A 14714-nucleotide genomic window follows, 5' to 3' on the forward strand; every position below is an offset into this window, starting at 1 on the left:
CGTCTTCGTCATCGCTGCCGCCAGATAATTAAACGATTAACGCTGCCAAGATGGGAATGCAACTGGCGCTAATCCTGGCCGCCATCCTCGGGTTGGCCCACTCGCAGGGCACCAAGTACGGATTGTGGACACCGGATCGCGCCCACTCCGATACCCAGCCCGTCCAGTGGACCGGGGGACAGTTCGAGTTCCCCTGTGCTAGCACCAAGTCGCTCTTCAAGAGCTCCGGCAAGTTCATACCCAAGAATGTGATTGCCACGCGAGCCCAGCTGATCGGAGACACCATTTACCTGGCCCTACCACGCTACCGGAAGGGTGTTCCAGCCACTCTGGTGAAGACCAGTATAAAGCCGGGCACCTGCTCCACTACCTTCAAGCCATATCCCTGCTGGGATCTGCAAGAGGAGGGCAACTGCAAGGCCCTGCAGTCGGTGGTGGACCTAGTGGTGGACCAGAACGAAGTGCTCTGGGTTCTGGACACCGGCATTGTCAATACGTTGGAGACTCCCGTTCGGAAGTGTCCCCCGAAAGTGGTGGCCATGTCGGTGAAGACGGGCAAGGTTTTAAAGACAGTTTCCCTGGAGGGTCTGACCTCCAGCAGCTCTCGCCTGCAGTATCTGGTGGTGGACTATGCTCCGGATGGCGGATGCTTTGTCTATGTCAGCGATGCCGCCAACAGGGCCATCATCGTGTACAATCTCCAGGCGGATCGGGGATTCCGTGTGGTGCTGCCCAAGGCTGTCACAGCGGGCTGCCGTTCAAGGGATGTCCTTTACATTGCTCTCATCCGCCGCGATTGTGGCTCCACAGAGCTGTATTTCACGTACCTGAGCACCAACAAGCTGTTTTCTTTAAAATCTGAGTATCTGCGCAGCGGAGTGGCAGATGGAAGGATACTGGGTGAGTTGTAAAAGGATTTTTAGCTTGAAATTATAAATAATTAACTGGGTTTTCAATTAAAATTTCTCAGACCTTGGCAAGAAGCCCACCCGCATGGTTATCATTGGCACGGACAACGGTTCGGCTATATTCTTCCGTAACGAAGGCGACGCGGAGGTTTACAGATGGGACACAAACTCCACGTTCGCGGAGGCTAACTTCAAGCCTGTGTACCGCAGTCAGACTTGCCAGCTGGTGACCCATGCGGTTCCGGATTACAAACGGAATACCATGCGGGTACTGCAGAGCAATTTTCCGGATTACATGCAGAACCGAGTGGGCTGCGGGGCCATCCAGCAATTGGGCCTGATGCAGGGCTGCTGGTAACAGGGTTACTTCAAACACACTCTACACCAAACACACTCTACACCACACACACTCTACACACGCACATATTTCACAGGGAAATCGAATAGGGAGAAAAAAACTGAAAGTGCCACTGCATCTAAATTGGCAATAACCGAGAATGGGAATGGGTACAACTAGGTTTTTTTTTCTATTTTTTTGGGAGGGCCCCCGAGTGCAGTTTGTGTTTGGTATTGGTATTTTGTACATAAACTAACGACTCTGGTCGCTCTTGTTGTTATCTAAGCTAAGCAAATAAAAGTTTCATTGCCGAACAGTTCGAGAGGAGTAAATATTTGGCGGCTACTATCGATGGTATCTGCGGGCTTTGCCTTTGGTTCGTTCAACTTTGGCTATCCATTAACTGGTTTTCCACCAAGGCCTGCCTGCGGATTAAGTGACAGTCAATGAGTTCTTTTCGGGAGAGTTCAGTAGACTTTGACTTGGTCGGGGAGATCCACGTGGTATTTCCCCAGGCAAGTCCCTAAATTGAGCAGAATGGGTTAGAATTGACTCGAAAAGTGTTTGTTGGGCTTTGTTTGGAATTTCCCTTAAAAAATATACAAATTTATTTATATTGCTTGTTAACTCTCAGAACTGATCTGAAGAAATAACTATTAACTTGATGATTAATTAAATATGAATGCCTGAACGCTCTTGCTAATTAGTTATTTCGATAGTATTAAAGGTCAGCAGAATTCATGGAAATTCAAAGTTTCTTTTTATAATTTTTACTTTTCTCTTAAGCTGAGAGGTTTTATTTTTGTCCGACGCCGTACTTACGTACAGAAAAACAGCGAAATTAATTAAGCTAATTGGGAGTCGTTGGATTTAATGCTGACACAGAGGCACAATGGCCGGGAAAATTGCGAGTACACTTACTTGCCGTGATTGCATTGCCATTTCCATTAGCATGTCTTTTTTTGCAGGGCGGGAAACTTACTCCGGACACCGCCATTCATCTGGATATGGTGGAGGAGGATGTGGAAACTGGGATCTCTGGGCTGTTAATTGCCCAGGAAAAGGCGCGACTTTAACGCGTGTTAATTGGAAGTTGGCTGATAAATTACCCCGACAGCCTTGGCAGTGGCTTCCGATTCCGATTTCCAATTCGAGTTGAGCTGCGAAAGGCAGGCAAGGAGAGGCGTCGATAAAAAATCAATTAATCAGCAGCTCTTGTCTCTGGGCTTCGACTGTGACCTTTGGCCCCTTGGGCGGCGTTATGGCTTCGTGGCGTGTTAATTACGCCCACTCGCACAGTCTGAAGTGGATCACGCTGCAACGCATTTATTTGTCTTCATTTTTATTTTTTTTTTGGTAATTTCACCCACATGAACCCCTCTCTCAATAAAACCGAATGAGAGCATCCACCAACTAGGGATCCCTGGTGGATTCCATCCTGGGAGTGGGTGCAGCTGCCACCGAGGGGCCATGATAAAGTTGTCTCTCCCCTTGGCTTGATTTACAAATCGAAATGCGTGGGCGTTATCATGGCCAAAACAAAAATCGGTCAACCAGCCAGAACCTTAAAATAAACATGCCACTATCAGAAAAAAAGGCAAAAAAAAAAGCAGGAAAACAGGAAAAAATAAAGAGAAATTTGCATATATCTATGATTAATTGGGGGTTGAAAAAATGCTTAATATGATTTATTTTGTAAATAGATAATAATAATTTATCTATTTCTGTTAAAGAAATACTTTAACAAAAATTATGTACGGTCCCCCAAAAGCTTAAAATAAAATCACAAAACACAAATGGAATACTAAATGCCCAAAATAATAATGCGCAAACATCTTCAACTTCAACAACTGAAAAGTTAAATCAGAAGCAAAGAAAAGGGCCAGTGAATAAGAAATAAGAAAAAAAGATGGGAAACAACAAGAAAAACGCTTGGGTCTTGATAGTAAAATTGTGATATGCCTAATTGGGTCTGAAGTGGAAGGACAGCTTATTTCTGAGTTTAAACTCCCCAAGCACTGAGCATTGGAATTAAAATCCTCACAAAAAAAAGGGAGAAATAATTGCGGTGGCAATGACAGAAAAATCTCTGAAGCTCTCAACAACTGAAAACTCATTCATTTGGCCAAGTTCAATGAATACATATTCAGTTTCAGGGTTAAGCCCAAGCGAATAAATGAAAAGATTTCCCCCAAGTCAGGCAGGCAGTAAAAATTATATGCTCTTTGATGTGACAAAAAAAAATCATATATATACATATATATATATAATTTCTTCTTACAGAGCAAAGGAGAGGGAAAACCCGCAGACAGACTCTGTCAAAAACAAAAACCGAATGTTGCAGAAAGAGGCAGCGGCATCAAGGCCGTCAAAGGATCCTCCGACTCCAACTGACAGCGTCAGGAACATAACCAGACCGTGGGGGTAGTGACAAACGATTTTCCACTGCACAGGTTTATACTGTCTCCTCCGCGGAAAAGCCCGAGGGGCATAATTAAATCAGTCCTTGGCATACCATATGAAAATTACAATAAATTTTGCCAGTACTTTTGGGCAGTCGTGTGGAAGCCCAAAGACCTCTTAAATTCTTGCACAGCAATTATCTACGACACAAAAGTTTGCGCTCATTGAAAATCACAAGTTAAGCCCGGCAAATAAAATTTTCATTAGGTTTTTTGGCGGACATTTCTGTGATGTCTAAAGCCACTTGAGCCGACAGTGGGTGTATACTTTTAAAGCCCCGTCCTTGGATAAATCAACTTCAATCCACACGAGATTGACAGAGCCGAGTTCCTTTTGGCCACCAAAACTAACTGAGTGACTAGGGACTGTCAAAGTGGCAGACACCCGCCCAGCCCAAGAACGCACAAAAGATCCAGGAAGCAAGGAGCGAGGAGCCAGGAACGAGGACCCAAGGGTGTGCGGAAATTCGGAGGCCCACAATGGGGGTGTCCTCTGCAGTTTGACGCCCACTTGAAATGGGTTTGACAGGGAGAGAGTGGCAGCTTCAAGCCCTCATCCTCCCTCGAATGCCTTGATTTCTTTTGTGCTCCAGTGTCGGAATTGGACAAAACATCGCTGCCACCACGGCACTTCGCTTCTGGTTAATCGAAAAGCGAGCAAAGCGAGAAATATCGAGCAAATCGACAGGGAGACCTCGTCGAGGTCTAGTGGAAAATTGCAAATGAAAGCGTGAACACGTTGCGCAAATAAATCTGTTAACAAAATATCAACAACTTCCGCCAGCAGCAGCTGTGTTGCCAATGGAAAGAGCCTTTAAAGTCGCTACGGCAGATAGTTTGGATTTGCCCTAGGTGATGTTGTATCCAGTCTTTTGTATGGCATGCACTGAAAGAAATAGGAAATTTTGAGATATAATTTGTATAAGGGAAAGTAAAGTGAAGATTGCAGGCTTTGCTTTTCTATAGGAAAGCTTAAAGATTTTTTTATTTTTAATTTTGTAGGTCACATCAACTGAAAATATCTATAATAGAATGACTATCAGCTTCTTGAACTAATTTTCTTTCAGTGCCTATATATATGCCTTACATCGTGTTCGCATTTCCATGTGGATTGAGGGGATTATCGCTACGGGGTCTCTCTCCTATAAACCCCAACCCCAAATGCCGCCCGAAATGCTGCCCGCAACCGAATCCCTGTCTGTGGTTGGGGCTCCCCTTGGGCTGCCATGGCAGCGGCGGAAGCTTTTCGGGTTCCGTCCCTGTCAAGTCAGCATTTCCTGTCCCCGCCAGTTTGCCGCCTTTGCCCGGAATATCCCTTGGATTCCCCTGGATTTCTCCGACCATCCATTTGCCGCTAACACGCATCTCTGTCTCCATTGAGCGACAGTGGACTGGACGGACAGGCGGTATCTGAGTGCTATCACATATACATACATAGTGGAAGTAGTTGGGCCACTAGGGGGGAGCTTTAATGCAAAGTAGCTAACTGGTTTAGAAGGACACGGGAAAGTGGCCGAAACAGAGGCCAAAATGGGTGCCAAACGACTTCCGAAATGAGGCCTCAAAATGAGTCACGTGCTGGCGGGAAAATCAACAGAAAGAAAAGCGAAATTGTGCACAGCGGGAAAATAAGAGATTTCGGATTACTTTAAAGTGTTTTAAAATGTGAAAATGTTGAATTTCATTTGGTTATCTGAATTCTTGATGTGATTTCTATAAAATCAACCCAAAGAAACGTGACTTAAATCTGTTTATCCTGTTTAAACAATTATATAAATTGTTTTCCGTATGTGTCTTCCTGTTCTTCGGAGGCGTTGGCCTCAAGTATAATCAAATTTCTTTTGTGGCCTGCCCGCAAATCGATGCAATTGAAAAATAATTGAACATCTCGTCGAATGCTTATTGAATGTCATTTGGAAATTCATGGCTATGTAGAAGGATATATGTGTGTGAGGACTCAGTGGGCTCTGAGGTGCTGTTCCCGAGGCAGAGCTCGTCGCATATCTAATGGATCTCCTCCGCCTTTCGATGGCATTCGACATTGTCAACGTATTCCGCATTCCTCATGCCATGCACGTTGCGCCTGGGAAATTATTGATTTGGTTTTAACGGCACTTAGGCCATCATAATTGAGATCCCCATAGCCTTTGGCCCCCTCTTTTGCCTTCTTTTTTATTCACAAATGTTTAGGAGGGGTATGGGTTGGAGGTGTCAGAATCCTGTTTGAAATGTGACATAAATTGAAGGATGATTTGGCCAAGGGAAAAGCTGTGTTTTCTTTTTGCCGCCAATGGAGCGGGGGAAATTAATGCCGCCCTTTGGGGGTTTGTCAATGAGCAAATCTCTTATAAAAACGAAGCCAAACATGACAGGCAAATATTAAAGCATGCTTGGAATATTTTAAGCGAGAATTTAAACTGGTTTCAATGGGGGATTTTCTTTGGGAATTATAAATAAGGTTGAGAGAATGTGGTTAGTGTACTTAACTTTATACCTAAAATGAGTGATAAAATAAATGTGTGTTTTGAAATTAAACCTAGAATTAGTAGGAAGAGAATGTACTTAGTGAAACGAATTTAAAATCGTGAATATATATACATTCTCTCCTCTTTAAAGTCTCCTTTTTATTAACTTTACTTAACGTTATTTCCTATTTTACAACCAAAAATCTCGCGATAAAGCCGCTGCCATAAATATCTCAAGTTAATCAACATATGCTGGCAAAAAATAGAGAACAGTATGAGTGTGACAGGAGGAAGTAAATTGAAATGCAAACATAAATTTTCAGCATATAGATCCACACAACCAATGAGCCTGCGAGCACATAAATCTAACATGAGGCGCCACGGAATGAAATGCAAATAAATAAATACGAGCTCTCCGAAAATAAGATAAACTGAACGTTTTACGAGCACTCGAAGAGGATTTTAAACATTCGTCGTCTATTAAAATGCCATTGTTGTTGTATAAATTCTGTTAGTTGCTTCCCCGAATAACAAACAAAAATTGCAAGTGAGAAAAATCCCGGGCGGCCAAGGGAAAAGTGGAAAGGCGGCGCAGTTTATCATTTCATTCGATGATTTATTACCCATACGCCAAGTGGTACCAGCCGAAAAAAAGGGTTAACTGCCATATGGACGGGCTGATGTTCCATAAATTTGACCAGCAAAAAAGAAAAAAAGAAAAGAGAAAAGTTTCGGCATAAATAAAGTTCTACACATTTTTTGGCGCGCTGGGAAAGTCAAATAATATGGTTTCATTCATAAACGAAAATTGAATGGAGTCCACTGCAAAGGCAAGGAAAAACCCAAATAAAGTCAGGCAAAAGCAAGAGGTCTCTGCAAAGGAGAGCGGTTAGTTGTTTTTCCCGCTCTCTGGAAAACCACAAGTTGAGTTTTCCTCTCTCTGTTTTCAAACAGAGTCTGCAACTTCAACAAGTCGCCCAGCTGTTGCCGCCTGTGGATGCCAAGTGGAAGCTGTTCCTCGCCCAGCTGCACTAGTTGCTTCTGGTGGATCCGGTTTTTCCCCCACTTTTCCCGGATCAGCTGGCCGAACCCGCTGCCGCTGCCGGCGTCGACGCCAGAAAGCTGGCAACACTTTCGACAGGCGCCCAGGAAAAGCCGAGCGACGATTTCCCGAGCGAAAAACAAAAAAAAAAAAGCGAATAGCGGACAAGCGAACGTTGGCGAGCAGCTGGCGCACAAAATTTTTCACGGTTTTTCAGTTGGTTTTCCATAGCGGCGCCGCACGCACGTGTCTCGGAATTTTCTCTTCGTTCGATCTCGGTTTTTTGGGAAAAAGTCGGAAAATGTGCCACTTGGATATTGTGCACTGCGCTATAAAAATATGAAAAGAGCAATTCTAACTTTTGCTTTTAAATGCGATATAGTTTCGGCCTAAAAAATATTGTTTCAAACGTTTTCTGATTTGTGTAAGTTTTAGTGGGATTTTTAAATACAAATTTGATCTTGAAAAACAATTAAAATATAAGAAAAAATTGTAATACGGTTTTAAATGCGGTGTTTTAAAAGTTTTGTGATTTGTGTCTTAGTGGGATATTTAAACAAATCTTGTATCCGAAAAACAATTAAAATATAAGAAAAAAGGACCGTTTTTATACTTTCCCTATTGTTCCTAAAATTTGTTGTGTTGTCCTTGTTACTTCTACTTTTAGCTTAGTGTGCTCAGCATCAATATTATCATATTTTAACGATTCCTTAACCTTCTTTGATTGCCAAAATATATATCTGCTGGGCAGTGAACTTCGTTTGGCACTTTATTCCCATTTGGTATCTGTGCAGCAGCATCTGGTTTTCGGGCCGCAGTTATATTTCATTTATGGTTAAGGACCAAAAGGAAAAAGGTTTATCTGATTAGCATAATGGCCGCTACAGCCACATCCACATGCACATCCTTGGGGACATTGTGCTTAATGTCCTGCAAATTGTATTTAGTGTAATCTTCTGGCTGTGTACCATTTGATTGATGTAGGTAGCCCTCCGGTAATAAGTGTAAAAAGGGAACAAACGCAAAATTCCAGGCCAAGATTAAGAAAGGTCGCCTCGCTGCGAATTTAAATTCGTTTTGAAATGAGTTGAGTGGACTTACCAGCTAAATGAAAGATGAGTATTTGAATAAAAGTTTGGCACGAGGCTGTAATTAAATAAGCAAACACTGGGAAAAATATAATATTGTTAAAAGTAGAAAAGTGAAAATATGCTAAGCAGATTTAGAGTTAAATATCTATTGTTGGTGCTCTGTGTAAATATTTAAAACTATTCCCAAAGAGAGTAAAAGGTATCCTTTCTTCCTAGACATGGACAAACTTTTGCAATTAAATGAAGTTATGCCAGGCCCTGTAATACGCACTAAAAGTGTCTTAAAACTTTGGCCAGACTTTTGCCTCTCATCTGCATTTTGAGCCTGAAACTTTAGCTAGGCTTCTTCGCCGAGTTGGCCGTAAATTTATCAAACACTTTTTATGATCAATGCTGGCCACAAAAGTGCAATCCAAGGACCACACTCAACTGGCGACTGGGGAGCACTTTCACCGAGAAGGACATGAGTCAAGGAACTTCCCCATAAAAGAAATGTGCATGTGTGTGCTGTCAATGAACACAAATAAACAATAAAAGGGAATGGGAATGGCGAACATTATTTGTACAAATGCGGCAAAGTCGTAAAAAGTGTTACACACACGCGGACGACTTTCCAAAGTGAAATTTCGAATTTACACTGAAAATGCGAGAAAAACAAGCTAACCATGATGGTGGAGGGAGAGCCAGAGGGAGACAAACATAAAGTAGATTCCACCGAAACCTCAAACAAATGTATACAATTTTTGCATTCTGTGCTAGATTCCTTTTTGGTTTTCATTCTTTCAACTTTTCGCTTTCAGAGCTAGCTGCTGCCGCCGCCTGCCTGCTGTTTTTTTTATGGCCCACAATAAATAAAAGTCAACTATAGAGGCGGCGTCCACAAAGGCCGCGTCCAGGACAAAAGGTTGGCCAGCGAAAATATTTGCACATGCCCGAAAAAAAAAATAAATAGAAAATATCAAACAGAATGAAAGAAAGCGTACAGATAGCGCAAAAGTTTTCTAATTTCCCTGAAGGAAAATGCACAAAAGTCAGACGGAGAAGAAAGACACAATGTGGCATGAAACTTTCGATTTATGGACGGCACTAGAGGGTTAACATCTCGCAGCAATTAGCAGCATGTGCGAATTTCTCGCAGCTGCCGAGGTCATAATTCGCTCAATTTATTGACTTGCCCGCTGGCTTTAATTGCCAGTCGAATTGTTGACACATTTAGCCAAACCAGAACCAAAGAATGCCATAAATTTTGACTCTAATAGTTGCTTATTCGCTGTCAAGACTCTTGCCTGCACTTCAATCTCAAAGCGAGACTCCCTAATGCCAAATGCCAATGCCTAACCCCAAATCCATATTTCCCCCTCGCCGATTCCTGTGTTCAAGTCCATTGTGCAGTGTCTGAACTTTTCGGTTTCGCTTAAGTTCGGGCAGCTAATTAATTTCTGTGCCAGCTGCCATCGCCAGATCCGCCCCAGATGAGACAGTAATTGTCCATTGTGGTGTTGGTCTCGGTCTTAGCCCCAAAAGCCAGGCCACGTGCCATTGGCTCAAGCGGCGACGGCGGCTTTTTCGGCCAAGACAAACTTTGGTTACACATACTTATTGGTGAGTGCAAGGGGGCTCGTCTCCTTGGTTTTGAGTATCATTTAAATTAATTGCCGGGAGTTGAGCTCGGCCAAGAATGCAGAAACATTTAATACGTCGGGCATTTCATTAATTAGTTTGGAATTCCCTTGATTCTTCACCTTTTACGTGTCATTTCACTTGACTTTAGGCTATATTCTGTACACATATGGCTAAGAAAGGGAAAATCTGAATTTATTTCAAAGATTACAAGACATTCTACCTAATGGGTAAATGTTTTCACCCAAGAACTTTAAGAAATAATGAATAACCTTGTTCCTAAAACTTGAAACTTGTTATTTATTTTCTCAACTTTAATTTTCTCCTTTCTTTTCTCAACTTTAACATTGTTTAACAAGCAGCTGAGGCCTACAATTATGAAGTTCTTATTTCACTGAATTAATTTAATTGACTAAGGAGTTTTGCCTCCGGAATATCCTTGTAATTTGTTGAGCATTCAATTAATTAGTTTGCAAATCCCTTGATCCGCAAAACTTTCTCTCGTGCCTTGTTATTTATTTTACTTCGTTTCGTAAGTGTGGCATTTAACTTTAATGCATTACGCATACGCCACATGGGCCACCACCGTGGGCTTCCCAAAATCCCCGAGCGTCGGAGCGTAAAATCATAATTCCTTGTAATAATAAGTTCCTTTTGTTTAACCCAAAATGTGTGCCCCAAAGTTGAACGTTTTGAGCCACATGTGCCGACGCTGTGTGGCACAAATTGTCAACTTTTTTTTGGTTGATAAAGGAAGTGGAGACATTTTACAGCCTGTTTGGAAACTTTTTGAGCCTGTGTGAAAAGTTTTCAGTTCACAGGGTGGCAGGGACAAGCGAACTCTTTCCACACTCTGTTCATTTGTAGAAACATTGAATGGAGGTTGAAAATACGAATTCAAATGAGCACTGGTCAAAGATTTATATGCTCGTTTCATTTGGGGAGTCCTGGGAGTCTGTGTCTGACGAAGGTCCGATAAAAATAAGGGCCCAGACCCACAGCATCTCTAGGCATACGCCGCACCATTCATCAACCCAGCTTGCTAGGCACGTGATGGCGTACTAAGAGGCGAAATGGGCCAAGCCCCTTAAATGGATCAATAATTCATTTCGCCAGTGCAGAGAGTACAGAGAGCCGCCTCGAGTTGTTGAAACGAATCGCGGGGGTGGCGGGTGGCACATGGCATAAGTACTTTTGCGGCGATGTCGAGGGGTGATGCGTAATATTTTCATGCAACGCTAAATGCAAGGTCAAAACCAGAGGCCCCATCATAATCGCAAAAAGTTTCCACACACACATGCCATGCATGAGCGGGCCATAACCATATCTCGTATTTATATCGCTTCCTTCCTTCCTTCTCTTTTGCAGCATCTTTTGCTCAGTCGGAAAATAGCATTGCATAAATCTGGGCAAATATTACGCATACGCAGTGGTGGTGGCTGACGACGCTACGGAAAGAGCTATATTGCAATCTGTATGCCAGAATCTCGGCCATAAATGATGATTGCATTTAAATGTTATTTATGCTGATGCATTCTACCAAAAAGTCAGTGTGAATTATGCAGCCCTTGAGGGGAGCTTGTTTAATTAAATTAAATGCATCGCAGCATCGTAGCTTCCGTTGCAGGAGAGGACTTGAGAGCTGCAGTAATCGTTAGTGAAACAAGTCTTATATCAAGTCTTGTTTAATTATTTAATAGAATTAAATATCAAGACAGGGGAACTCATTTCTACGGCATCCTCCTTGTTTTATTTTTCTGTATCTCGTTGACAATTTTGTGAAGGAATATTGGCGAGTATCCCCGTCAAGATAAATCGAATGCAATTATTCTGATGGCTCTGCTCACACAGAAAAAGCTACTATTGCCAAACCGAAACCAAAATCGAAACTTAAGCGACTCAGCTGGGGTCTTAAAGCCAAATGCTTTGTTTGGGGGCAAGGGACTTGCTCTTGGACTTGGACTTGGTCTTCGACTTGGACTAGTACTTGGACCGACACGCTTGTGAAAATAAACAAAGCCAAGGGCAGGCGGCAAATAGACAAAAGACGCGACAGACAGCGGCCCTTAAAAGATTATAAAAGGAGCGTGGAACGTTGAGCGTTGATCATGAGAGCTGGGAAATGGGAAATGGATGCGTGGGAGGATGGATGTCTGATAGCCAAGCAAACTGTTGCTCATGCTCCATGAAACATGGCATATAGCCATAGCAAAAGTGGAACTCGTATCGGAGATGGCTCTCATTATTTCTCTTTTTCTAGTTTGCTACTTGTCTTGTTTCTTGTCTTTTTTTCTGTCAATATGGGGATGCAGTGCTGTCACTTTAGGGGTATTTGCGGAGAAATCTATTTACGTTTTATGTAAAAAATATTATTTATTACATATTTTTTAGTGCATTTATATTTTAAAAATTAAAATGAACTGGCAAGTTTACTATTTAAGGTTCGGTTTCTTGTGTAAGTCTTGTTATTTTTCCAAATAATTTATTGCATTCGCATCACTATTGCTTCGACTCTCGGTCAAAATCAGAAACAGAATCAGTTATCAGAAAAAGTTACGATTCAGCATTATTCCTTTATGTTTATGCCCGGTCGTGGACGCTCTCAAAGAGCAGTTTGCCTGAGTTATGAGTTTCTTGTCCTGTCACATAAACAGGCAACTGTTAACACGTTCTCGTCGAAGGAAGAAGGAGCGAGCTCCTTGCTTCTGCCTCACAATACAAATGGGATCTAGCAGGCAGGTCTCTGTCCCTAATTTACATATGCTTATCACGAGCATGCCAACCACATATCATTCCCTTGGCGTGATTCCTTGACTCGACTCTGAGATTCTTTCTGCGCTTTTCGCCTGCAACAAAGGAAATGGAAATTGCAACGAGACAAGACATCAAGACAGCGGCAGAGACAGATGGCAAAGTCGCAACTTTTGGAGCACTCGGGGGGCATGGGGGGCTGGGGCGAAAGGGCCAAAAGGGATTGCCATTTTCGACTTGAGGTAAGAGACTTTTGCGGCAGGAAGAACTAAGGACGCATTACCTGCTGTTGACATTTCGCCAAGCAGCCAACCATGGGACGTGAGGTCCTTGGTTCACAAAAGATCTAAGGATCTCGGTTCTCGTTGCTTTGTTCCCAGCTCCCAGTTCTTTTCGGCTTTGCCTTTAGCTCAGTGCACACTCTTTGCTGTTGCTATTTTCGTAGAATGCTGGTCGACAGAAACTTTAAATATCTCAAAGCTTAATTAAAGGTGCACTGTGAGAAATGAAATTTTATAGAAAAATTCTCAGCCTTAAACTGGCTTCTATTTAAAAAGTAAGCTGTAGTGCGTGAATTTAAAAGGTTTTAAATTTAAAATGTATTATTTCCTAATTTGAGCCTTCCTTTAAAATGACTTTAAATCCCTTAATACCTCGTTACAATTTTCCGCTGTGCAGAAACACACGTTTCATGGTTTTACTCAAAAGAGATTTTAATCGGGAGAATGTCGAAAGGAATCTCTTTACTTTGCCACATCTGTTTCAAACCCTGTGCGCTCTCTTGTGTTTCTAACCAGGAGTGACTTGCACTTCTGTTGGCCATTTACGGGATGGATACCTTCTGATGGCCGAAACCCGCATGTCATGTCGGTCATTGTCAGTCATCAGTGGCCCCCATCCTGTAGCCTGCTACACCAACACGCCTAATTCATTCATTTATTCATCGTTCGCTTCGATTCGGCAACGTAATCGATCGTTTGAAACGATTCAATTGCACTGAGGTAATGGCATTAGCCCCAACTGCTCTTGGCCAACAAGACTCACCTGGGCCAAACAAATCATTCTGTGAGTCATGCTGCCAAGCGAAAGCTTTCGTGCACAGGCAGAAATACAATTTCTTTGAAAATATTATAAAAGATAAATCAAAAGTATGGCTTCTTGATTTTTGGCACTATAGAATGGTGTTTTTTCTGAAACGTGTTTTAAAAATTTAACAGACTTCCAAGACTTTCCTTGCGGTGTCACCTCAGTGCCAGCCTCCAGCACCTAGGTTCTAGGGCAAAGCGATTTATTAAATCCCAATCCCTCTTCCGAAATTCGATGTTTTGGCACGTGAGAAACAGGACCAGGATGGAGAATAATGGCCGGATTGGCAACCTACAACCTGTGCAGCTACGAACGACGAAAATGCATGTCAATGGCCGCCCCAGAGAAGGGTGGTCTCTGTGGACTGTGGGCGTGGCCAGTGAAGACTGACAGTCACTTAGCACTGAGCACTTGTCTTGGCTTTGGATCCGGAAGGATGCTTAGGGCTTTCCCCCTACTCAGGTTGCGTCTTTTAAAAAGTAACATGTCCGAAAAACACTTTGGCCATTCGACTTCTCCAGCAGGCAGGCACTCAGTCTGAGATTTTTGCTGAGAGGCAAGTAAAATCCAAAGAAAATCTGAAGAAAATCAGGGGGTTACACCTAAAGGCACACACATTATGTGCACAGTGGCAGTGAGTGTGTGCAAGTCTCGAGGACCCTCAAGTGCGTTACAGGCCACTAGTCCTTGTCTTCTGGCTAAGATCTCGTACAATGCAGCAAAAGCTATTTTTATTCAACATTCCGCATTCATTCTTATTCAAGAAAACTACTCGTGTAATTTTCTCGAGTTGCCTAAACTACTTGACCCAATTTTTTTGTAGCTACTATTTTTTTTTTTTTGCATTTTTGTCGAGTCTTTAAGTTTCCTGTGTGCAGCTTTAATTTAATTAAAACACTTGCTTTGAAGCCTTCTCTCTGTGACTTAGCTGCTTGAAGTTCTCCCCCAAAAC

General features: G+C 42.6%; 1 protein-coding gene across 1 annotated transcript; it reads left to right on the forward strand.

The window, feature by feature from the left end:
* Positions 1-1564, forward strand: yellow-g2 (L-dopachrome tautomerase yellow-g2). Its single transcript, XM_017167357.3, has 2 exons — positions 1-900; positions 971-1564. Exons 1-2 carry the CDS (start codon positions 51-53, stop codon positions 1264-1266), a joined length of 1146 nt encoding a protein of 381 aa, XP_017022846.1. The 5' UTR covers positions 1-50; the 3' UTR covers positions 1267-1564.
* The last annotated feature ends 13150 nt before the right edge of the window (positions 1565-14714 follow it).

Source organism: Drosophila kikkawai, chromosome 3L (genome assembly GCF_030179895.1).
Source record: "Drosophila kikkawai strain 14028-0561.14 chromosome 3L, DkikHiC1v2, whole genome shotgun sequence".
In the NCBI taxonomy this organism is placed as follows: Eukaryota; Metazoa; Arthropoda; class Insecta; order Diptera; family Drosophilidae; genus Drosophila; species Drosophila kikkawai.

Coding starts and splice junctions, on each gene's coding strand:
- yellow-g2 (XM_017167357.3), top strand. CDS start 51: ATGGGAATGCAACTGGCGCTAATCCTGGCCGCCATCCTCGGGTTGGCC. Junction 901..970: donor GGCAGATGGAAGGATACTGG/GTGAGTTGTAAA, acceptor AAAATTTCTCAG/ACCTTGGCAAGAAGCCCACC.